This window comes from Cucurbita pepo, chromosome 8, assembly GCF_057944985.1.
Source record: "Cucurbita pepo subsp. pepo isolate OVF chromosome 8, ASM5794498v1, whole genome shotgun sequence".
In the NCBI taxonomy this organism is placed as follows: Eukaryota; Viridiplantae; Streptophyta; class Magnoliopsida; order Cucurbitales; family Cucurbitaceae; genus Cucurbita; species Cucurbita pepo.
In genome coordinates this window covers 4,453,397-4,480,104 of record NC_141805.1, presented here as the reverse complement: position 1 = coordinate 4,480,104, position 26,708 = coordinate 4,453,397, and the positions used below count along the sequence as shown (strand labels likewise).

Here is a 26,708-nt window from a genome sequence, read left to right as displayed (position 1 = left end):
GTGATGAGCCCTCAAACTTCCCCCAAAATGTGAGAAGATGAGAAGATGTTTGTTCCCCAATGACTGACCCTTCCATGTTCCATCGTTTATATACATGTTGAGGTGAGCTTGTGAACCATTCATAACTCCGAGTTTTTCTCTTAACTTATTTGTTTATAGCCTTACGTATCTCCCTCCAACTGAAACCAAATATTAACTTAAATTAGTGGTTGGTTCTCGTAATACGTGGAGTACAAAACCGGTGCAAGATATATTATGGTATTATTTGAGGTGCTAAATGGTGTAGCTCATTATTTTGGTATGGTATATAGGGTTCATGGGTTGGGTAGTTTTTAGATCCCAACAAAATAAATATTTTCCTAACGAATCTAATTCAATAATTTTTATTCATTTGAAATAGGGTTTATTTAAAATTTTATTTTAAATCAAAATAAAATATTAATTCATAAAATATATATTTATACGTTTCAAAATTAACTAATGAGTTGATTTATGTTAGATGAGCACGACTCTCCACAATCGTATGATATTATCCACTTTGAGCATAAACTCTCATGACTTTGCTTTGGGCTTCCCTAAAAGGTATCATACCAATGAAGATTGCATTCCTTGATTATAAACCTATGATCATTCCTTAAATTAGCCTATGTGACTTTTCTTTTCATCCAACACCTCCCCTCGAACAAAGTACGCCTCCTCTTAATCGAGGCTCGACTTCTTTTCTTTTGGAGTCTTAGTCATTTTTTACTATGCCTTCGAGGAGCCTTCTTTTGGAGACCTTTGTTCACCATTTGAGGATTCTATTGACATGGCTAAGTTTAGGGCATGTCTCTAATACCATGTTAGACGAACATGACTCTCCACAATGGTATGAGGCCTTTTGGGGAAGCCCAAAGTAAAACCCTGAGAGCTTATGCTCAAAGTTGACAATATCATACCATTGTGGAGAGTCGTGTTCGTCTAATATGGTATCAGAGCTATGCCCCTAAACTTAGTCATGTCAATAGAATCCTCAAATATTGAACAAAAGTATGTAAGCCTCGAAGGCATAGTAAAAAATGACTAAGACTCCAAAAGAAAGAGTCAAGCCTCGATTAAGGGGAGGCGTACTTTGTTCGAGAGGAGGTGTTGGATGAAAGACCCACATCAACTAATTTAAGGAATGATTATGAGTTTATAATCAAAGAATACTATCTCTATTGGTACAAGGCATTTTGGGAAAACCCAAAACAAAGTCATGAGAACTTATACTCAAAGTGGACAATATCATACCATTGTGGAGCGTTCGTCTAACCGTGTATATATATATAATTTTCATTTATTTAAACCAAATTTAGTCCAAATAGGCTCATAACCGAATACCAATACAACGTGAATCAGACTTTTTACTTGTATTACAGAAGGCAACAACTGTTAGGGTTTTGAGATAAAAAGTAAAAAATGATAAAAAGAGTTTTGAAGAGAGTGAATGTGAAGTTACCAAAATTCTCAAATGATGGAATTTTAAAAAGTATTTTTATAATATGCTCTATCTTCTAAATATTCTCTTTTAATCTTAAGAGATATTATGTTTTGTGAACAAAAGTAAGCCAACGCTACTACTCATCAATTCAATAAACATTATTCCATTCTCTTAGAGGAGTTAAAGGAAATAACGTATTAAAAGGTTGCGTTTGGATGAAATGATGGGAAGGGAAAGAGAAGGAGAGATGGAAGAAGATTTTTCAAAACAAAAGCTAGAACTCGACGGTTACCATGATAACGGAGATTCTAAGTTATCTTGGTGGAAAAGGAAACTAACACTACTCAGTCTCGATTCATCAACCAGAAATGGCGAGAGATCGAGAGATGCAGGGAAGAACAATAGCGCAAACTTCAGATCTCTAAATCAAATTGTCATTCATCCTCACGACTGGTATTACTTTGTTTTTTTAATTTTATTTTTGTTATCGTATTTTTTATTCGATAAAAATGGAAATTTTAATTTTGTGTTTAAATCTACTACTTAAACGTCCAAGTATCGCATTTATACATTATATTAGAGATTCAAATCGTTGCTTTTAAAGTTTATGATAAATTTGAATATATTACTATTTGAGGGAGTAAAAATGTCTTAATCGTTAAGGTCAGTTTATGATGGTTTTTTCTAGAGGTCCTTTGTTTTTTTTAACTTTAGAACTAAAAACATTTTAAAAATATTCTCTAAATAAATATTTTTCTTAGAACATTTATCTTTTATGTTTTTTTTTTTTTTTTTTTTTTTTTTTTTTTTTTTATTTTTCTCTCTTCAAAACGGCACTTTATTTCTCGTAATTACTTAAAAGAAAATAGAAATAAAAATTATTTATCAAAAGGTTTATTTATTTATTTAAATAGTAGAAAGAAACCGTTGGAGGATTTTTTATGACAAAAATTAAGGGCTGGTGGAATCCATGCACGATGATGCACTGAAGCAATCCGTCGGAGCGACGGGATTCAGAGCAGAAACGAAATCTGAAAAGAACTGAGAAGAAAATGGGGTTTACGTTTAATGCAGGCGATACGTTCTTTGGACGCATTTTATTTTGGTATGGGCTGTGTACTCTTCCTTCTTTACGCCACTGGAATTCGGATTCTTCAGGGGTCTCCCCAAGAATCTCTTCCTCCTCGACGTTGCCGGCCAGATCGCCTTTCTCATCGATATCGCTGTTCACTTTTGTGTTGCCTATCGCGATTCGCATTCTTACCGCTTTGTCTACGACCGTAATCTCATCGCTATCAGGTCTGTCAGTCAATCTCTGTTCTCACAACACAATGTTTAATCTGTTTGTAATAGAAATACAAAATTTACAACTGCAGATATTTGAAGTCTCGATTTGTGGTTGACTTAATGGGTTGTATGCCCTGGGACGCCATCTACAAGGTATGGCTTCAATGAAATTATGTTGCTCCAAGTATGATGCATCTAAGCAATATTCTCAACCCTTTTCCACCTCCCAGGAGGGGTTAGTAATTTGATTGATTTCATGTATTCATCCCTCTACCTACCGGTACCGTGTGTAGGCTTCTGGTAAGAAGGAGCTTGTGAGATATTTACTATGGATTCGGCTAAGTCGAGCCTTAAGAGTTACTGAATTCTTTGAGAAATTGGAGAAGGATATACGAATAAATTACCTTGGTACAAGAATTGCGAAGCTTTTTGTTGTGGAGCTTTATTGTACTCATACAGCTGCCTGTATTTTCTACTATCTTGCTACTACTCTACCTCCGTCAAAAGAAGGGTACACCTGGATAGGAAGCCTAAAGTTGGGGGACTATAGCTATTCAAACTTTAGAGAAATTGATCTTTGGAAGCGTTACATCACATCATTATATTTTGCTGTTGTAACTATGGCAACTGTTGGTAAGAGGCTTCTCTTTCTCATTTTTATCTTTATATTTTTTGAATTAACCATCCCATTACGTGATATCCCTTGTTTGTTTGATGTATGTTAATTTCAATTACTTCTGTTCGCATGATGTATGTTAATTTCAATTACTTCTGTTGGCATGATGTATGTTAATATGGCTTTAGTTGAACAGAGGTCGGATGGGGATAGATTGGGTTAAGGGATGTTTTGGAATAATGGACAAATTAAACTGGTTTGCAGATACTTGATTCCACCCAAAGGGGTCAATCAAACTGATCATAGGCCTCCAATTACAAAGGTGTATGCTAGGAAGAGAGGAAGAGTTGTCTAGAGGGGTTTTAGGATGTGTTGGTATACATACCTATTGATTACAAAATACCTTGCTACTTGATGCAACCAACCATTTGGATTCGTTCCTTCAAAGATTGGCACCTCCAACTTCTATAAATGTGAATCAAATACTGGAGCTAAAGTGTTGGCAAGTTGATTGGAACTATGACTTCAAATTCCCTTTCGCACCTGGCCTCACCATCCGCTCCTACTGGACTCTATTGATATAATTACAAATTTGCAAAAATTTAGGATACCAAAATTTACAAAAAGGAGCTTTACAGAGTTCCACATACTAGTGGTAGAATTACTGATGTTGTTGATAATCAAGGTAATAAAAACCACCAAAACTTTTAACATAACATCATTACATAAGAAATATAATTCTAATATATTTTAATAACATTTACTAAAGAAAATTTAAAAATAATTTTAAAAAATCTTTATTTAATGGGATAATCCAATAAGTTGGTTCAAGTCCGATCCGAGCTTGACCCAAATTTTGATAGAATGTGTCCAAGTTCAAAGGTTGGGTCATAGGCTTGGCTATTAAAAGTTGGGTCAGCTTGATTTATGTCTGGACTGAGCTTGAACATACACTTTTCGGATTGGACTGACCAAGGTTGAGGGTGACTCTAACCAACTCTTCCTCTCTTCCTAGGTTACACCTCGTAATTGGAGGCTTATCACAAATCAATTTAAATTTGGGCTGGATTCCCCTCCTCACATTACTTTTTTCTTTTTACAAAAGCAATATTCTAAAAGGCTATTTACCTTATTTTGCTCATCGAATTACAAGTAGTAGCAAATGAAAAATAATATCCAAAAACTTGAAATAATTGTTTTTTAAAGATCGTCGATAGTAAAGAAAAAACTTAAATCTGGTAATTGAAATAGAAAAGCCAAATGCATAAATAAACAATGTCTTTTTACTTAAAATGAATTGGTTTAACTTGAACGATTGGGGAAAGAAAAAAGATATGGAATTACTGGGTATTGTGTTCCAAGCTTTGAAGATATTCCTTAGTGCATTGGTATTAGTTTTATGTTCATATGTTGGAACATTTCGTTAGTGCATGGTGGATCTTCTTAGAAGCTGGCCTGATTTTTTCCATGGGTAATGTCTTTATTTAGCCCTTTTCTGTTTGTTAAAATTAGTCAGTTGTATTAGTATAAGCTTTGTGTTCATTTGAAACAGCCAACATCTCTTCCTTTAAATGTATTGGTTAGTCACCTCCAACTTTCATGGTAGGTTCCGAGAGCAATAGCCACATCGCTCTGGTGTTATCAAATTCTCAGATCTGCAAATGAGAGCATTACACTTCATTATTCTTCACTTTCTTATGATGGTTTTTTGTTACTTGTACTAGATTTCAAGCTTCTTTTCCTCCTAATTTCTGCTTCATGTTCGCAGGTTATGGTGACATGCATGCAGTCAATGTCAGGGAAATGATTTTTATCATGATTTTTATCTCCTTTGATATGATTCTTGGTTCTTATTTGCTTGGTAACATGGCAGCATTGATAGTAAAAGGATCAAAAACAGAGAAGTTTAGAGATAAAATGAAGGACGTTATTAAATACATGAATAAAAATAAGCTCAATAGGAAATTAAGTAAAGACATCAAAGATCATCTTCAATTACAGTACTGCCACTCCTCTGAGTTTGGTGTTCTTCAAGATATTCCAGCTTCAATTCGTGCCAAGGTATTATAATCCTGTGTTAGTCTAAGATATAGCTGAAAATCAATACTGGAAATTTAATCATGCTCTATGCTTTTTTGCATTACTTGATTCATTTACTTCCGTATTAATTTATTGAGGAATAAGGACAGTCTTTTATATATATATATATATATTGTGTATTTATTTGTATTTCCTTATTTGTAATTAGCTCCTAAGTGATTGCGAGATCTAGATATCTTTTTCCTTGTATGTTTTCTTTCTTTCCTATTCCGTTTTCCGGGTAATTTGTATTTAGAATAACCTTGTATCATCTTTTCAAGCAGGAAGGAATATTTTTCTTATCACTGAGATGGTATCAAAGCCTTGATGCTTTTTTTGATTGGCCTTCATTGCCGATCAAACTTTTTTAACCAGCTTTCAGTATTGTTGATTTGAGTTTTTAATGTTTTGCTTGTTCAAAATTATTGGATTTTCAATCCAATGTGTGAGTTTCTCGCATATGGTTAGGTATTTTCTTTTGACTTGGGTTCATCTACTTGTGCGTGGATGTTTTATTTCTAAAGCGATACTATATGTGGTGGTATCTTTCTTGGTGCTTATGTTGTTAAGGACAGCTGAATCTCCCTTGTGATATGATATTTTTCACTTTGGACATAAGCTCTCTAGCAAATTTGTCAAACCATGCTCGAGGGAACTGCAACAAACCATATAAGGATTTCTATAACTTGCACCCAATCCACTAGTAGACATTGATCTTATGCCGGGTGGAATATCCATGTAGATTTCTTCTTCTAAGTCTCTGTTTAGAAATACATTATTCGCATCCAGTTGGTGCAGTGATCAATCTAAGAATAACTGCAAATTAAAGCAGCATCCAAACTATATTTGGTACTTGAGTGCTGTCCAAATTTGATACAAATGCCCTGCAGTCTTGAAGGAGTTTTCCATAGGCAAGAAACTTTTGAATCGAGTGGTTTGTGCATTGTCTAACCCTTGTCCTGTGAGCTATGGGCTGATCATGGTTATCAGTTGTAGGAGTATGAGGTGTGATAACGTTCTTACTATTCTAATCATCATCGGCATGAGAACTAGTTTAAGTGATTTGAAAATTTGAAAGGGAATGGTGGTGTTTTATCTTCTCTCTATAGGGTTTCTTCTACTGTAAACATGAAGTTCAACTCCATTTTATTGTAAATTTTCTTGGTGACCCGAGAGTAACATTTGTATCCTTTTTGGTCTGAGGAATAACCAGTAAAAATACATTTCAAGGACTTATGATCTAGTTTGGAATGATGATCTTGAGAAATGTCAACAAAAAATGTACAACAAAAATTTTAATTGGCAAGTCTGTTGAAAATTTCTGAATGTGAGGATAGTCTTGTAGTAATGCTTGTCGAGGTGTTTGTATTTCAATACTCTACTTGACATAAGTTTCTGAGATATGTGGCAGTCAATAGTGCTTCCCCCTAAGGTATATTGGTACGTTGTTTGAAAACATTAAGTCACAATTAACTTCAAGTAGGCGCCAATTTTTCCTCTCAGATATTGTTGTGGAGTACCTGCACATGAACTAGCATAGATAATACCTTGGGAAGTGAGATATGGACCAAGATTGGAGATAAAATTATCTTTGGCATTATCTATCTGAAGCATTTGGGCTTTCTGTTAGAATTGCTTTTGAACCATAGTATGAAAGGATTGAAAACTTGAGGATGTATTGGATTTTTCCTTCAGAAGAATTGTCAAGTAGTTTTGGTGTGATAATTAAAGAACGTTACAGACCAGCGAGCCCCATTAATATTTTTTATTCTTGCTAGCCCCCAAATATTTTTTATTCTCAACTTAACCATTTCTTGTGGCAAACGTTGCAAATGGTGCTTCACTCTGGTCTTGCTGCAACTTCTCTCTTCTTGTCTTTATATTCAGCTTGGTGCTCCATGAACAAATTTTGGTTTTGATGTGAAGCCACCTCCTCAGACATGTGGAAATGGTTTAAGGATAGTTGCTTGCCTCTCTCATGCTCACTTCTCTTGGAGCACTCCCATGGGCAAATAACCCGTTCTCTTGAGTTACTTCCTTCTCTTGTGCTCACTTCTCTTGGAACACTTACACAGTAACACAACTAATTTTCTTGAGTTACTTCCCTCTCTCGTGTTCACTTCTTTTGGAGCACTTCCACGGGCAAACAATCAATTTTCTCAAGTTACTTCTCTCTCTTAGTCTTGATTGTCCACTCTTAACACTGCTTCTTTTCTTCAATTGACCCTTAACTTAGCCACATTATGCATCCACATGGACTTATCAATGCTCACTTGACACTTGATTGACAGATGTTACACTGATCCCTTGGCTTCTCTGCTAGCAGCCATTAGCATTATCCTGTGATGGTAATAACTCTTTGGAAGACACCTTATTTGGTACACCATTTGAATGTTAAATTGTCTGCCTAAGGATTCTCAAGCCTTTGGCAATGAGCTTAGTTCTTGGTTTTTTATGGATAAGCCTCCCCTTCACGATGTCAATACATGACACTTGAAACTCAAGGAACCTCACGTCCATCAATAACACTATTTTTGATATTGACAACACATCTGTCTTGCCAAACTGGCACTCTTGACATACTTGTGGAGTCTTCGATTAATCCTTGGGTTCATTCTCTCTCTACAGTGAAGGCCGATGCTTCTACATTGAGTGGTTTGTCAAGCATAAGACTTCATTTGTTCTCTGCTGCACGAACAAGGGAAATTGTTTCTTTTAGTGACGATGTTTCTTCTTTTTTGGTGATTTGTACTCAAACTTGGTCAAACCTGCCTAAAAGTCATAGACACAGCCTACTCCAATAAATTACGGTATCTGCAGTGCACTTCATCTCAAATAGTCGATAATAATTGAGATCTTGCCATAACGTTTGCAAGACATACTTAACTTCCCACAGGTTAAAGATGTCTTAACTTCCCACAGGTTTATTCTCAGCCAACGTCAGTTTCTTCCAACTTTCTTCTCTTCCGACTTCTACCAAAGCTTCTCTCAAATTGGGAAAGGGCTTGATTTCCATCTTCCTCTCACTTCAAGATCCTTGTTTAGACCAAGCACAGAGCATGGTCCTTTTTTGTTCTGTGATATGCTTGAATGTTGCACCATCGTCAGAGCACTTCTACCGAGTAGATTTCATAAAGATCTAATTGGAGCCAAAACCATGTGAGAACCTTGAAATCTTGAGTAACATTCATCTCCCTTTGCTTTAATTCATACAATCTTGTTTCAACCTCAAAAATTTTCAAACACATTATCCGCTCTTGAGTAGGTTTCTTCTATAGCCTCCCAAATGTCCTCTGCAGTTTTGTGAAGCATAAAATTTTTGCCCGCCTCCAGAATTATAAAATTGATCAACCAAGTCATAACAAGGTGATTGTTCGTTTTCCATGGTCTGAATTTTGAGTCTGTTGTTTCTGGAGCCACAATTTCACCAAAATGTTCATCTTTCCCTCGGCCACAGATGAACATGAACAGACTGAATCGTCTAGAGGTTGATCGAACAGTTTGGGGTTCGTGACTAAGGTTGGAACTGAGATCAGAGTTGGATAGTATTGATCAAAGATTGAGAAAAAAGTAAATAATGAAAAAAAATATTGCGGAAGCAATAGTCAAATCGAAGTCTCAATATTTTTTGAATAAAGAGAGAAAATGGAACATGAGAGGGTAAAATCAAATAGTTGAATAAGTTTCTATTGAAGTAGAAAAAATTGGTAACATAAACTCACGTGAAAGTTCATCCTTAGAACAAAACACGAAAAAACTGAAATGTCATATCTAACTTTTAAAAAAGAAACACCACCAAATTGAAAAAACTGAATGTAATTAAAAAAAATTAAAAAAAACTCATAACTCAACAGTCTTGGTGGAAGTTATCTCCTTGTTCATCATATTTAGACATAAAGCGATGGATCAAGGCAGAAAGAAGAAAATAGTCATTTTAGCACAGAACCTTCGTTTATACCATGAAGAATTTAGAGAGGATTATTTATTGCTCTCCTTGAATTTACTTTTCAGAATTACAACCTAATAAATATGCATCACGGCTGGAAAACAGTCCACAAACTGAGATACTAAATCCTTTAATAATAGGGAGATGTCGTGCTGTTAAATCTCTTAAAACATGGAGAACAAAATTTAATTTTAAGAAATGAAAATAAAATAACTAAGAAATATCTTTCTAAACTTTGGCATAAAATTAACCAATTTATATTAAGGGAATAACCCTTTTCCCACAAGATCCTTTGTCTCAATTTCTCTAGGGCACTGGTCTATAGGAATCAAAAGGAATTTGTGACTCTTCAAAGATAAGGGGTGACATTTTTAAAGTTTTTTTTTTCTTGAATCTCTCTCTTTTGGTTCTCACATGGTGTAAGTTGTCTCCATATTTTTGTAGCTATAGTCTATCATCTCTCGTAACCCATTGAAAAAGTTGTGTGTAAATTCCAGAGTTTTACCACCCCAATTTTTTAATTTCATTTCATCAATAAAATGTTTTTTATAAAAAGAAACAAACAAAACTCTTGATTACTGGTAATTGGTACAATTGAATGAATGTCTTTGTAGTATTTGATGCGTGTGTTTATTATTATTTATGTGTGTTGGTTGCAGATATCACAGAAATTGTACGAGCCATACATTAAGGAAGTCTCTCTTTTCAAAGGTTGCTCTCAGGGATTCATAAAACGCATTGTAAGCTCATTAATAATCTTTATCTCATAATGATGGACAATTTTTTTTTTCTTGGGGCTATTTTTTAGTTGTACACGTTGTCTCTAACTTTTTCTCAAGGCTATTTTGTTGTCTCCTAATCAAATTAGGAATCCACATCCTTCAATGAATGCACCATGAGTGATGAATATCGGAAGCATTACTTACTTTCTTTAATCTTCTAGTTAGCACCTTGGCAATAATAAATGGAAGAAGTCATGCTAATTGGCTGAAAATCTTTGATGAAAGTTATAGGCTCTTTCTTCTGTACTAAACAAATGAACTCTTGTTAAGGGTTGAATTCGAATGACCATGATGATGAATAGTAAGTTGTCTAAACTCGATGCCTTGTTATTACCAAGACCTTTTAAGTGCTGCCCAAATTTCAACAGTTGTCAGCTTCTATTTCTCTATAGGATAATAAAGACACACCCTCGGATGGGCATAATTCCAAAATCAAAATCTCTCTTCCTTGCTACCAAATATCTATGAAAAAATCTGGTATTTTCATCTTCTTTTAACCACTTCAATTTACATTTTTGTATCATATTCCTTTCGTCCTTCAGATGAAGTTCAAAAAGTTCTCCCTTGGCATAAGAACCAGCAACATTATCGAGATCAAGGATGAATAAAATAAAACTAGTTTTGGTACTTCAGTAGGATATTGGTAGAAAATTAATAACAGTCAGGTAATTCCGAGTTGATTTTAATGCAATCAAGTTAATTTTAGGGTTTTAATTGATACAATTATTATTTTAGGATTTTTATTGATACAACCGGCGAAGTTTAAAGGTATAAGTTGATTTTTTTCTCCTGAAAAAAGATAGATTCTTCACATAATTAACAGGAAACCTCGTTCACTTTTTACCGTACAAAAATGTTTTCCAACTCATTCGGGAAGATTCTTCCTACTCTTGATAGCTTGGAGGCCATTAATGGTCAACACACCCATATACTATACGGTGTAAACTGAACAAAGCTTTGCGTAGTTACTCTTTAACAGACGTGTGTATGAACTTTAGGGTTTTTTGTTTTCCCTTTCCCCCACTAGTCCTGGTGAAGGCTTTCTTAAAAGACAAGAGTCACTTCCTATCATCGATTTCCATAGCTCTAAATTTCTAATATGTTGGCAACATTGATATTTTACTCGAATCTCAATATACCCAAGAATGCAATTAATCTGACATCTTAGCCGTTTAAACAAAAAAAAAAAAAAAGAACGACCAATAGAACCTATCTATGAATTAAAAAGTTGTAGTCATTCCTAAGGAAAGAAAGCTCATGCCTATTTCATGGTTAATTTATTATTTTCATTCTTCTCCTGTACCAGGCAACCAAAGTTCGTGAAGAGGCTTTTTTCCCTGGACAAATGATTATTGAACGTGAAAACTTAGTTGACCAACTCTATGTTGTATGTCATGGTGAATTGGTACGAATTCCAGTCTTTCAGTTCCAATCTCTTTGTGCATTTTTTATTTAGTGCCTAATCTTCCAAGAGCTTTCACAGTTATTTATTTAAACAAAAATAGCTTTTTATATTGCTTTATAACTTAGGTGGTAATTTGTTGGTCACTAGTCACTTGAGCTCTTATTTAGTGGCGTTTATTTATGTCAGGAGAATATTTCAGCGAAGTATTCATCCTTTGTTAAATAGCCTACAATTTCTATCAACTTAAAATTTATAAATTTATCTTTTATCATGCTCTTGTTGCTGAAAACACATGCTTGTTAACTTCGGTTGCTAGATCTATGCCAACAATGCAACCATATAGTACCATTGTATAGAAAAAAATGTTCAAATAGATGTGAGATAAAAAATCCTTGTATTGCCTAAAATTTGTTGCATGCAAAAGTAGAGATTTCATTAGTTGAATAGTAGTATACTTGCTTGTTATGATTGCTTCTTTTGTGAAACAATCTATCTTTCGTACAGATTAATTGGAATCAATCTAGGAAAGGCTCTATTTCCAAAGACTGTCTGATTTATGTTTGTTCTCGTATATCTATTTATTGTTTTAGACTTGTTCACAGGAGGAAATTGAAAACTGGGATACTGAAGATGAAGAGTTAATTAGGTGTCTTGGAACATATAGCTCATTTGGTGAAATTTCTTTCCTTTGCAATTCTCCTCATCCCTACCATGTTCGGGTTCGTGAGTTTTCCAAGATCTTGCAACTCGATAAACTGTCATTTAAAGAAACCTTGGAATTACACTTTTTAGATGGACAGATCATCTTAGACAATGCCCTTGAGGTAGGTAAACTTGCCTTTTTGGTATTTGTCACTCTTCTACTCATTTTATATCCACTATTTTGGTTACAAAAGCTGAAACACAATTTTATTATGTATGGAAAATGTGGTTGCAATTGAAGTTAGATTTCCTCTTAAAAGAAAAGAAAATAGTATATTTTTTACAGTGAAAGTAGATGTGACATATAATTTAGATCCATATTTACAATTACGTTTATCAAGAATTTATTTATTAAAATTTTGGCAGGTCATATACAACATGTTTTATAATATCTAATATAACCAATACTTTTGTAGGTATCAAAATTCTTTTCGACAATGTAATATATTAATCATCTATTTTTAGCTTAATGGTTAATAATTAAGTAACGATATTTTTTAAATGATACAAATTTTTAAAAAATAGAAATGAAATAAAATTAAATAATTTCTCAATCCAACTCACATCTTACTAAGCCAACAATGAAGCTTCCTACTAAAAGAAATTAGAAAAATAATAATAATAAAAGAGGAATTGAAAGCCTAGCTCACATCCTCAACCCACATGAATAATTTTTTCCCTTGCTAACCTTTCCCCTTTTGTGTCCACACTGCAGTGTTTCTCCCTCCCTCTTTAACTCCTATTACCCAAATGCCTCGCTCCTGTTGAGGTCACTTTCTTCGTTGGTCTCTTGTTGTGTGGCCAAGGTTCTTCTTTGATGCTATTCGTTAGAGTTATGTCCTTGTTGCCTACACTTAAAACATTTCCCAAGAGATGACTGGTTATAAGGGTTAGAAATTTTCCTAGGATTTGTACCTTACAAATCTTTGTTTGAGGTGTTTTTCTTGCTTGCGTGCTCATCCATTTTGCCTTGTTGGTTGGATGTGGAAGAGCTTACTTGATGGAATGTTTTGTGGGCTTGATTGTACTTCTCCATGAGCTTGTTGTTGCTTATCCCAAGTATTCCTTCTTTGATATGTTCTGATGGGCTTCACTTTATCTTGTTCCTCAATTTTAGTGGCCAATGCAATCGAATCTGCAAGGTAGGAAAGGGGATGTAGACATACAACTTCTTTGATGTCATCTTGCAGACCATTACAAATGTTGAGATTTTTTGTTCTTTTGTTTCCAATAAGTTATTCCTAGCTCCCAAACAATGAACTCCTCTGTATAATCAATTATAGAACGTCCTTATTGCTTGCATTGTGGATATTTGTTGTTATAGGATTTGTCGGTAATTGATAGGGAGAAACCACTTCTTCATCAAACAGAGCATCTTAGGCCATTGCTTGATTGTTGTTTCTATAGCACCATCTATTGTTTTGCAATTGATCCCACCATGTCGAGGCCCCACCTTGAGATTGAAGGCTACCAATTTAACATTCTTGTTGTTGAATGTGTTGGCATATTTGAAGAAACCCTCCATGTTTTTTTACCCAATATAGGAAGATCGTTTTGTTTTCTTCTTGGTAATCTTTCCTCACGATCTTGGTATTCAAAGTTGTAGTTTCTGTCCTCCCCTGATTATTCAAAATCTTCAATGTTAAAACTTCAAAGTGGGGAGGCTTCCACTTCGATAGAGGCCATATTGTACTCGACCAGATCTAAAGAAATGGCTCTTGGCATTCGCTCTAATACCACTTGATGTATTAAGTTCAGCAATTTTATTAAGAATGGAATAAGTTGCCTCAAAGTACAAGCATAGACAAATATATACATTAGAGGAAGTCCAACTAACTAACAAATCTCCAAACAAACTGAGGTCTTAAAGACAGACGACTTCAAGAACTAATTAAATAGCCTAGGTTCGGTTAAAATAAATAAAACATGGAGAAAGGGAGGTATGTCCCTACATCATGATTACTCTCTTTTTACCCAAGGATTTGGTTCATCCTTTATGGCTTTACTCGTCTGTTGTCAGCCTCAATCTTGAACTTGCAAGGCCTTCTCGGGATCTTTGTATTTGACAACGGCATTACACTTTGGAACATTTAGAAAAATCTAGTCTCCTTGGATATAAGCCAATCCCTGCTCCTCTTGATCAAATTTAAAGTTACATGCTTCAGGATCTAACTGCTAAGTGATCTTATGGTCTATTGAAGGTTAGTTACGTTGGTCGTCCTTTATATCTCAGCCTCTCATGACATGATAGTACCTGTGTTGTCAACAAATTGAATCAATTCGTGCCAAACCCTTGCCAATCTCGTCTTGAAGCTGCACATTAATTGCTACAGTACTTAAAATGTGCACCTAGACAAGACCTCTACTTTCTAGCTTCTTTAAAATTTCAATTAAATTTTTTTACAATTTCGATTGGGCTTCTTTCTTAGATATTCAGAAATATTCTACAGTTTTCTACTTTTTTTGGGAGATGCTTTGGTCATGGAAATCCAAGAAGCAATCCACCGATTTACAAGTTACTTTTGTTCCTCCTCCTCTTTTGTTTGGTGATAACCAGGCTGCAGTATACAGAAACAATTTCAACTTTCCATGAGAGAACCAAGCACATAGAATTGGATAGCCTTCATCCGTGACAAAGTAGTTTCTCGTTTTATTAAGTTGTTGCCCATTCGATCAGCCTAGCAGACATCTTCACAAAAGCTCTTCTACCGGCAATAGATTTTCTTTACTTTCCGAGATAGAAATTCTTGATTTTTAAGCCATCTTGATGGGGGTAGTATTGGGTTTTAACTAACTTGGTTATTTCTTGTGTTTATAATGAATTGTATTTTGTAAATGTATGTTAGTTGTTATGCGTAATTCCGTTAGATAGCTGTAAATTGGTCAGACTTCCACATGTATATATGTATTGCTTTTGATAGAGGAATAAGACAATGAAGCATTTTATCTTGTTCCTTAAACTTCTATATTCGGTAAGATCAAATCTTCCCATTCTCTTTATCATCCTTATTTGACCATTACTCTTTCAGTGATGTTGGTTTTAATTGGAATGCTTAAGCAGTTTTATTTAGCCTAATTCAAATCTTTCCATTGGAGTTCTTTATTATCCTTTTTTGATCATTACGTTTCCAGTGATGTTTGGTTTAATCTCAAATGAAATCTTTGCATTAGAGTTCTTTATCATCCGTACTTAATCACTGTTCTTTCAATGATCTTTGTTTTGATTGGGATGCTTTTATATCCCCTCGTTAGATTCAGCATTTTAATGTTTGCTTTTCTTTCCTTCCCTTTTGGGAGATTGTAACTTTGTACATTTTCTGTTTCTTTTCCTTACTTCTTTTAAAGGTTCCATATCTTGTTCTAAAAATCTAATTATTATTAAAATAGTATTTATTCAAAGGAGTTTACAAATGTTCATGTTTGGTTGAATCAAGTCCAGATTGGTCAATAATTTTTCCCATCTATTCTTGGAATTTAAAAGTTTTAGTTGTTTAAGCTATTAAACTTTTAATTCTATGCCACAATTATAATCTTTTCTTTGCATAGGGAAAGGATTCCAATCAACAAGATCAAATTTTGGAATCTGACATAATTCTTTACATTCAAAAGCGTGAACTTGAGTTAGCCATTAAGGTCAACTGTGCTGCTCATGATGGGGATCTAAATCAACTCAAACGGTTGATTAAAGCAGGAGCAGATCCGAATAAAACAGATTATGATGGAAGATCGCCTCTGGTATGGTTTCTTCTAGCCGAGTTATCTCTATCTTCTTTTATTACGTTCTAATTAATATGGTTGAGAATAAAAATTTTTAGAGTAGAATTTATGTAGTATTACCATTATATATATTTTCCTTATTTGAATCTCTGCATGATTATATATCGTGCTTGACAATAATTTTTTGCGAACTAGCCATAGGCATTTTTGTTTGTTTGCTTTTGCTAGGTTTTTCTTACCAGTCAACTAATCAGGGATATATAATTACTTTTAACTCATCTCCATCATGGTATCATTGAGATCATCCTTGGAACCCCAGCTTGTTTTGTCTGTTCATGTGAAAGCACGCGACATATTTAGAACTTCCAGATCACCCACCTCTGCCAAATTGCAAAAGAGTGTACTCTTCTGAGTTGTCTCTACAAAATATGCCAATATCTTACCAGAAGTCATCAAGTTTTAGCATATACGATTGGAAAAACTCCGTAGTCAAGATTGTTAGCGACTTGTTTCATTTTAGTTGTAAGCAAACTTGAAAAAGAAAAGTTCTTAAAAACACTTGGACGCCTTGAAAAGGTTCGAGGCCCATTTGTCGATGGCAGAGAATGAGAATGGTGTCGTCCACCAAAAAGGGATGGTGAATGTTTAATAAGCCACTTGCCAATTTAAAACCATCGATGAAATTTTTGCTTGTGGTCAGTTTTAGAGGGCCGCCAAATAAACTGATTTGACTGACTTGTAGGAATAGTGGAGCCAAGTTGATATCTCAAATGAACCAAAACCAAAGTGATTATGTAACGCTCCTCTTAACCTAATTATTGACGTCACCCATGCATGCACAAGTCATAATGTGAAAATTCATATTAAATAACCTTGAAATAAAGTCATGGTCTTACAAATACGAAATTTAACATAACAGAAAAACATTTAACTAAGACCAGAAATTTAAATGCAAACGTTCATTTCTACAATAAAACTCAACCAAAACATCTACTACCCTATTATGCCCACATTTCATCTTTCATGGTCTTTACATCATCCACCGTCATCCGTGCATGGGAGCCTTGCCTTTACCTGAAAAATTATGGTAGCGTGGCTTGAATATTTTTTAAAATACTCAGTAATTCACCCCATTATTGGGGTTAGATATGCAATACACATGCAAATATGAGCGGGACCTATCTTTCTTAAACTTTACATAGCCTTAGACTCTTTTTAGATCCAGGCAGGGTTGGATGTATGGTACTTCCCCATACACAGACCATGTATGTGCACATGGGCCCACTGGCAAGCTCGTATACACCCCTGGGCCTGGCTTGGTCGGGCACAACGTATTACATGTCACCGGACACCACATAAAAGAAAAGGCTCGCATGATATCATGACGAACATAAATATCGAATGTACGAGCCCATACTATCATAACATAAAGGGGAAGTATCCCGATGCGTATGACATACAAACATGCATGAGGTCCCATGAATTAACGTTACATGACAAAATACTTAATACCTTTCATTTCCTTTATACATTTAATATCATAACTCATTTATGCAACATATATGCATGGCTACATTTTGCAATCCATTACATGTAAGACTTACATATCATTCATAGCATTTCAATTCATTTCATGGTAGCAGTATAATGGATTACATGCATATGTGGTAAACATTTCGTATCAATTCAAGAATACATAAACATTGCATAACATAGAGGTTTCACATACAATATGGTGCGTACAAGGGCCACAGGGCATGCACCATCATACATCATACATTAAGCTAACACCAATCGTAAGGTCACTTTCCTTGTTGGCCTTGACCGAAGTTACTCACGATAAGATAATCGCCTCGATACTACAACTCCAACGCCTAACTATTTGTTATAAGATTCCACATAACATGCTTAAGGTCTATTCACAACTATTCAAGCTAAACATCATGTTTAATTACCGAAGTAAGCCCCTAAACTATTCTGATTTGATAAATAAGAGTCATACTGACCTCAAATGGCTTAAACAATGTCAAAAATGGCTTCAGAACAGTCGAAAACGTAGGGATTGATATATTATACATATACCAAGCCGTCAAGCCAAGCCGCCAAGCCAACAAGCCAAGCCGAGCCGCGGAAAAGACAGCCGAGCCGACGAAGCTGAGGATATTGAGCCGATGTTACGTATGCGTGCGAGTCGGGTCACGTTTGCGTGAACGTGCGAGTTGAAGGCGCCCGTTTCTTTTGGGCGCAGATCGTGTACCCACTAGACTTGGGCCAAAACAGAAGTCGTGAGTTGGACAGTGGACTGTTTTACATTGAGCTGTTGAGTTGGTCTGAGACAGATTGGATTTGGGCCGTGAGCTTTTTGGGCAAATTGGTGAAGGTCGAGACAAATCTGGTTGATGTGGACTTGGATTCGAATGTATCTTCTTCCTCACCCTAAAAGCAGTGCAACCCTAGTTCGTTTGCCCCTTTCTGATTTCGATGAGACACGCAGCGATTCCGATGCCGATTCTTTTCGCTTCTGTCGCAATTCTTCTTCTAGAGACTTCTGCTGCAACTCCATACAATCTTACGACTCAAAACCACCAAATATCAACACTGATTTCACGGATCTTCGCAAAGCAAACTCACTCGATTTCCCTTTCAAAATACTCTCGGGGTTTCTCTCTTAGACGCAGTTGTTACATTCAGAAGAAAATCAATTGTGTAGATGTTGAAGAGTTAGAGAAAAAAGAGGTTGAAAGGGTCTGTGAGGCGTTTCAAACATGGTAATAATTTTCTCACCGAAAATTGCGCATTTTCTGGCTTGATTAAATGCTGCAAATAATTATTATTATTTTATTTTTGGAATCTGAATCGTTTCAGAATGGAAATGGGAGAATATTGCCATGGATTTCATAGTAGGGCTACCAAGAATGTTGAAGGGTTACGTGGTCATATGGGTGATTGTGGACAGATTGACAAAGTCAGCGCATTTCTTTCCTGGTAAAGCCACTTACACAATGGACAATTGGGCACAATTGTACATGAAGGAAATTGTCAGATTGCATGGAGTTTTTGTGTCAATTGTATCAAATAGAGACCCATGTTTACTTTGGCGTTTTGGCGCGGACTCCAGAAAGCATTGGGTACTCGCCTGGATTTCAATACAATATTTCACCCACAGACAGATTAACAGACAAAACGTTTGAACCAAATTCTAGAAGATATGTTACGTGTTTGTGTACTTGACTTCGCTGGAAGTTGGGACTTGAAATTGCATCTCATGGAATTTTCCTATAATAATAGCTATCAGGCAACAATTGATTTGACACTGTATGAGGCGTTATATGAAAAACGTAGACACCATTGTGTTAGGATGAGGTAGGGGAACGTGAATTGGTGGGTCCCGAATTCGTCTAAGTCACAAATGAGGCGGTGCAAAAGATCAGAGTACTGCTCAGAGCAAACATGAAAGTTATGTAGACTCGAGACGAAGGGATCTAGAGTTTGAGGTGGGCGACATGGTGTTCTTGAAGGTGACCCCAATGAAAGGTGTCAGAGAAAGAAAGAATGCGTACTGCTCAGAGCAAACAGAAAAGTTATGCAGACTCAAGACAAATGAATCTAGAGTTTGAAGTGGGCGACATGATGTTCTTGAAGGTGGCCTGAATGAAAGGTGTCCTAAGGTTTGGACGCAAAGGCAAGGTGAGTCCACGCTTTATAGGACCTTTTGAAATTTTGGAGCAGATCGGACCCGTTGCTTATAGATTAGCCCTACCACCAACTCTCTCAGCCAACAAAACGTGTTTTATGTATTAGTACTTCGTAAGTATATGGCCAATCCCATGCATGTGATGGATTATGAGGCTTTTGATGTAGCAGAGGATTTAAGCTATGAGGAAAAACCGTTGGGGATCTTGGCTCACAAAATTAAAACTCTACGCACTAGAGACATTGCATTTGTCCGAGTGTGGTGGAGAAACCAACTAGTAGAAGAGGCCACATGGGAACGAGAGGAAGAGATGAGAGAGAAGTATCCAGAGTTGGGAACAGAGGAAGAGATGAGAGAGAAGTATCCAGAGTTGCTTCTGGGTACAAACACTTTCAAGGACGACCGTCCTTTTTAAGGGTAAGGGGGGATAATGTAACGATTCATATTCTAAAAATAAAATAATAATAATTAAGTACAACATTTAATCTCGCTGGAAAATGCACGATTTCTGATGAGACAATTATTACCATGTTTGAAACACCCTATAGACCCTTTAAACCTCTCTTTTCTCAAACTCTTCAGCATATACCCAATTGATTTTCCTCTGAATGTAACAACTGTGTCTGAGAGAGAAAAAATGAGAGTATTTTGAAAGGGAAATCGAGTGAGTTTGCTTCACGAAGATCCGTGAAATCGGTGTTGATATATGGGGGTTTCGAGTTGTAAGATTGTATGGAGTTGCCGCACAAGTCTCCGGAGGAAGAATTGCGGCGGAAGCAAAGAGAATCCACATCGGAATTGCTGCATGTCTTGTTGGAATCAAAAAAGGGGTAAATGAACTAGGGTTGCATTGCTTTCGGGTGAGGAAAAAGATACATTCAAGTCTAGGTCCACATCCACGTGAACCCGAATTTGTCTCGGTCCTTACCAATTTGCCCAGAATGCTCACGACCCAAATCTAATCTGTCTCGGACCAACCTAGCAGCTTAGCGTAAAATGGCTCACTGTCTAGCTCACGACTTTTGTTTTGGCCCAAGTCTAGCAGATACACGATCTGCGCCCAGAAGAAACGCATGCCTTTGGCTTGCACGTGCGCGCAGACGTGACTCGGCTCACTCACGTACGTAACGTCGGCTCAGCATTCTCGGCTTCGTCGGCTTGGCTCCATCCTTTCCTCGGCTTGACGGCTCAATATACGTATAATATACAAATTCCTAGGTTTTGACCCCTTTGACGCCATTTTTTTTTTTACCTTTTTTAAGCCATTTGAGGTCAGTATAGCTCTTATTTATCAAATCAGATTAGTGTAGGGTCTTACTTTGGTAATTAAACATGATGTTTAGCTTGAATAAACCCTAAGCATGTTATGTGGAATCTTATAGGAAATAGTTAGGCGTTGGAGTTGTAGTATCGAGGCGATTATCTTATCGTGAGTAACTTTGATCAAGGCCAACCAGGTAAGTGACCTTACTATTAGTGTTAGCTTAATGTATGATGGTGCATGCCCTGTGGCCCTTACATGCACCATATTGTATGTGAAATCTCTATGTTATGCAACGTTTATGTATTCTTGAATTGTTATGAAATGTTTACCACGTATGTATGTAATCCATTATACTATTACCATGAAATGCTATGGATGATATGTAAGTCTTACATGTAATGGATTGAGAATGTTACCGTGCATAAATGAGTTATAGTATGAAATGTATTAAATATTATGTCATGTAACGTAATTCATACAACCTCATGCATATTTGTATGTTATTTGCATCGGGGTACTTCCCCTTTATATTTTTCAAAGTTATGTTAAATTTCGTATTTTGAACTATTTATGTAAGACCATGACTTTATTTCAAGGTTATTTAATATAAATATCCGCATTATGACTTATGCATGCATGGGTGACGCCACTAATTAGGTTAAGAAAGTTAGGAGTGGATTAGTGTAGTGCAAATTTTTGTTTTGTAAATTAAGATGAATTAAAACAAAAGGAAATAAAAGCAAGAAAAAAAAAAAATCAATCTTACCGAAGTTTCCGATTCATGGTATAGTCTCATCCGATTGTAGTGTTGATCTTGGATTTACAAAAATAACCCAGTTCAATTGAAAAAAAAAAAAAAATAGTAACCAAACACTTTATCTACTTATAAACAAATTTGAATATGTGAGATGTTTACCCCTTATTAATTTTGTTTCTTTTATTCTAGAGTCTATCATGCAAGTAATCTTTGAAAAAACCATAAAGCATACACAAGCCAACTATTATTGGTAGTGGCATTGAGACGCTATTAATGAAATTTTTTTAGCGCGCATGTTTTAAGCGTTGAGAGTGGTTTACTGCAACGCTGAGCATGGTGCAAGTAACATGATGTTTAGCTTGTCCATCACCATGGCCTTTAGACTGAATGTCATTGCCACACCCCTTGTAGATTTATGCACCATCTGAAAAGAAAAAGAAAAGTAACATGGGTGAATAAAAATATATTTAGGAAGTAACCCCACTTAAAGGCTGAAACTATGCCCATAGTACTGAATACATGCAAAGTCCTGACAATAAATATACACCAATGTGTCTGTATATAATGGCCTTAATTGAAAAATACGAAAACATTGTGTCTAAAGGACACTTTACCTATTCCTAAATGGTACAAACTGTGGTGCATGTGTGGGACGGGACAACCTTGTAAGAAGAAACACACTAGAGGTTAGTTGGCAACAGTCTAGTCGTGTTGGGCCTATTCCAACCTTAAAATCATTCTTGATCACCAACTATATTATTTATGTGAGCCATTCATGTAAGACCTAGCACCACTAAAGGTTAGTTGGCGACCGTCTTGCAGATTCTCTAGCATAGTACCTTATAAAAACATACATGGAAACATATATACCATGTAATGGCTTTTAAACATGCTAGAACCACTAATATGCGCTATTTGTTCATTGTGTAATCAGACCCCTCCCCACATCATATGCTTGGCAGCACAACTAAGCAAACCACATATTTAAAAAAACATACTATACCTTAAACAGATCATCACGCTAAATTACATACAATCGCATTATAAAAATCCAAATGCTTCTTACCCAAAGGTCCAAGTAACAGATCCAATCAAGCTACCCAAGAATATCCTTGCCCAACCTGAACAAATCTAAAACCATTAAGCACCTAAACAATCACAAATATAAAAAAACAGAAATCTCTAGTACTATTGGCTTACCCAATAGAGTGACCCATAAAAATCACTCAAAAGGTTCCTCACCTTGAAAGAGTTTGAATCCTTGCTGGTTTCTCTTCAACTAACCACCAATGTTGTTCAAGTGTCCAAATGTTGTGCATTTCCTATAATGGGACCCAAAAATTCGTAAGTTATGCTTAAAATACCAACAAAATCACATGAATCTAACAAAAACAAGAAAACTCACCTAAACTGCAACTTCCAACCAATCAACATTGAAAAACTGTCAGAACGAGTAAGAAGCAAAAATGAGAGGACGATGGTGCAGGCGAAAGTGCGTCTGAGAGTGGATGATCCTTTGCTTGACCTAAACCAGCCAAACACGAAAGAGATCGGGCAAGCAAGAGAGAGTTGAGCCAGGGAGTTGTGCTGCCAAGTTGGGAATGAAACTGAACCGACTCCTAGGATTTTGTACGACTTAAATAAGCTTTTTTTTTTTTCCTTTTTCTTTTTCTTTTCCATGAACATTACATTTGTCCCTCCTTATGAAGTTTCATCTTTGAAAGTTCTCCATCCTTAAAAAAGCTCTCAATATTTGCCTCTCATTTTGTCCTCTCACTCCCAGCTCGCTTCTTCGAACTGGTGGCTCTACCAAATGACTTTGACTAGGGCTATCAATCGGTTAAGTAGAACCTTCTGATCTCTTGCAAGAATCTGTATGGACCTTTTCACATGACTCAAACTCTCATCCGAGCAATGTGGTTCTTAATCAATTACATGCGATGAATTTGCCATATACTTGTGCAATATGGAAACATGGAATACATCAAGGACTATAGCAAGAGGTAACGACAAAGCTAAATGATAACCCACAAGGCCGATTCATTCCAAGATATCAAGCAACCTAACAAATCATGAGCTTAGCTTCCACTTCCTTCCAAACCTCAACGCTCCTTTCATTGGAGCTACCTTTAGGAACACATGCCCACCAACTGCCAGATTCAAATCCCTTTGCCTTTTGTCTGTGTAACTCTTTTGACTACCTGTGCAATTCACATCCTAGCTCTAATCCTTTGGATTGATTCATTCTTGAGGTCAAACTTAAGTTCCAACAACTTGTGTTCTCGTCCTAATAAATAGGACTTTCACCTTCTTCCATAAGGAGCTTCTAAAGGTGTTGTACCCCAATCGTTGCTTGATAACTATTGTAGTTGGAAAACTCCATCATGTGCATACAAATATCCCAACTACCTACAAAATTCAATGCACAAGCTTATAACATGTCTTCGCAAGTCCAATTTAATCGCTCACTCTAGCCATTGGTTTGGGGATGAAAGGTGGTGCTAAAGTTCACCTGTGTACCCATCCCCTTCTATAGACTCCTCCAAGAATTGAACGTAAAGCGAGTATTTCTATTTAACACATTTGAAATTGGCACTCCATGTCGCCTAACTATCTCTTCCATATACAACTATGCCCACTTCGTACAGAGTAAGTAGGTCTTCTAGGAAGAAAATATGCTTACTTGGTGAGTCGGTCAATAATGACCCAAATTCCTGTGAAGCCTTTTAACATTCCTAGGCAACTTTGTAATGAAGTCCATAGATATCTCTTCTCATCTACTGCAACACTAAGCTTGTTGGTTTTTGTCTCGAAGTTTTTACTTGCTGACAAACCTGTCATTTATTGACATGGTTTTCTATGTCCCTCCTCATGCTACAAAGCCAATAGTATCGTTTTAAATTCTGGTACATCTTTATGCTATCAAGATGCATAGAAATGGCAAAATGTGTTCATTTAATAAATCATTCTAAAGCTTAATGTTTCTGGGCACACACAGATATCCTTGTGCCAAAGGGGAGGCCATTGTCAGAGACTAGAGATAGCTCATTCACCTGTCTTGACTCCATCAAATCTAAATAAAACATGGATCCATGCTCCAAGTCCATATGTAACAAACTTGCTCGATAATTAGGATTAATGAGTGTGTTGTCTTCCTGCTCAAGACATCTGCTACCACATTTGCCTTGACTTATGTGATACAATATGGAGTTGAGTAAGGATCATAATCCTTAGTCAATTCCAATCATTTGTGCTGCCTCATGTTTAGCTCGGCTTGAAAAGTCTTTCAGGCTCTTGTGGTTCATCAAGATTTGAACATTTTCCTCGTATAAACCGTGTCTCCAAGTCTTTTAAGTGAATCCTACATTTGCTAACTTCAAGTCATGAGTTGAGTAGTTGTGCTCATAATCCTTTATCTAGCGGGAAGCTTGGGTAATGACTAAATCAACTAAATCAATGTCTACCTTTTTTTTTTTTTTCCACTCCCTTCATTTATAACAAATTACTGTAACAACTGCTTAACTAGTTACTCGTATACACTTAAAATCCTACTAATATTCCTAACTCTACTAGTACAATTCCTATCATGTTCCTTAATTGTTATTTATCCAATTATAGTGCTCATAATACACGAGTTCTTTTTTCAGCATTTTGCTGCATCGAAAGGATATGAAGCTATTGCTTGTTTTCTTATTGAACAAGGAGCACAAGTTAATGTTCCAGGTGAGCTTTTGAACTACTATACTAACCATTTCTTTTTTGTCTCCCTTATGTGTGTCCATTTGTTGTTTCATCTGCGTGTTACCGGCATTTTTTTATAGCAATTTTCATATATAACCCCTTTATACGAAGTATGTTCCAATTTTTTGTAATTTGAAAGAAGTAACGAATCTAACCCTTTTTAGCCGCACATCCATTTTAACTTAGAAAATATGGGCTGGTCCGTTCATTAAGCCCAATCTCCTTTCTTTGTTCATGACTATATATTTTTGTAAAGCTTTTCTTTTCCGCAAAGATCTCGATAACCTTGAACAACAATTGATATGTGTACATTCTTGGCCTATTGAAAACTGTCTTCCACTGGTAGCCCCATGTCATTTTGTGTGGTGCATGCAGATAAGTTTGGGAACATGCCTTTACTTGAAGCCATTCAGAATGGACATGAGCAAGTAGCTTCTTTACTTGCCAAAGCTGGAGCAACCATTGTTGCTAATGATGCTGGTGGACTTCTTTGTTCTACTGTCGCAAGAAGGGGTTTGGGTTTTCTGAAAGGACTTCTGGCTAATGGCATTGATCCAAATGCTAGAAACTATGATCAACGGACTCCACTTCACATAGCTGTCTCAGAAGGTTTGTATCCTTTTGCAGAGGTACTTTTAAATGCTGGAGCCAGTGTTTTTGCCACGGACAGGTATGATATGATCTATTTACGTTGATTCTAAGCTATGACTGTGATTTAGCTACTATTCAGAGATGCCCTGACAAAGTTATTAGACAAGTATTTCTTTCATTGATGTCCACCTTCATAATCTTTGACAATGACACTTTCTCTTTGAGATCTTCTGGGAGTTACTCACCTAAGAATACTTGTTTCGATGATCACTTGGATTAAAATGGAATTATTCATCAAAGCTCACATATAATGCATTTGTTCATTTGCATTTTCATTTTTTATTTTCATTTTTCATCATCTTAGACTATGGGATAATATGTAGATGGGGAAATACTCCGCTTGATGAAGCTCGTACCAGAGGAAATAAGAATTTGATCAGGCTACTTGAAGTTGCAAGAATTTTTCAGTCATCTGAAAACAACTCTGATATATCCGAAGAGATTCAAGGTACTAGTTGATCATTTGTAAGTATAAAATGTATGCGGTAAAATCACTTAAATCTGTACTTATCCCAAGACAAATATTTTGGTGATAATGTTTTACCTTTTTTTTGTTTGATTGTTCATGCTCCTTTTATTTTATGCATTCAAATGCGCTGTTGATT

General features: G+C 36.0%; 1 protein-coding gene across 1 annotated transcript; it reads left to right on the top strand.

Moving 5' to 3' along the window:
- The first annotated feature begins 1,653 nt into the window (after positions 1 to 1,653).
- On the top strand, positions 1,654 to 26,708 carry LOC111800226 (potassium channel SKOR). Its single transcript, XM_023683824.2, has 12 exons — positions 1,654 to 1,915; positions 2,537 to 2,761; positions 2,839 to 2,902; positions 3,043 to 3,382; positions 5,134 to 5,426; positions 10,050 to 10,130; positions 11,479 to 11,577; positions 12,180 to 12,401; positions 15,826 to 16,014; positions 25,359 to 25,434; positions 25,828 to 26,122; positions 26,427 to 26,708. Exons 1-12 carry the CDS (start codon positions 1,683 to 1,685, stop codon positions 26,560 to 26,562), a joined length of 2,253 nt encoding a protein of 750 aa, XP_023539592.2. The 5' UTR covers positions 1,654 to 1,682; the 3' UTR covers positions 26,563 to 26,708.

Bases quoted from the DNA above. Each gene is read 5' to 3' on its own strand.
- LOC111800226 (XM_023683824.2), top strand. From the start codon at position 1,683: ATGATGGGAAGGGAAAGAGAAGGAGAGATGGAAGAAGATTTTTCAAAA. The intron at 1,916-2,536 runs GTATTACTTTGT...CGTTTAATGCAG, and splicing joins GTCATTCATCCTCACGACTG to GCGATACGTTCTTTGGACGC. The intron at 3,383-5,133 runs GTAAGAGGCTTC...TCATGTTCGCAG, and splicing joins TGTAACTATGGCAACTGTTG to GTTATGGTGACATGCATGCA.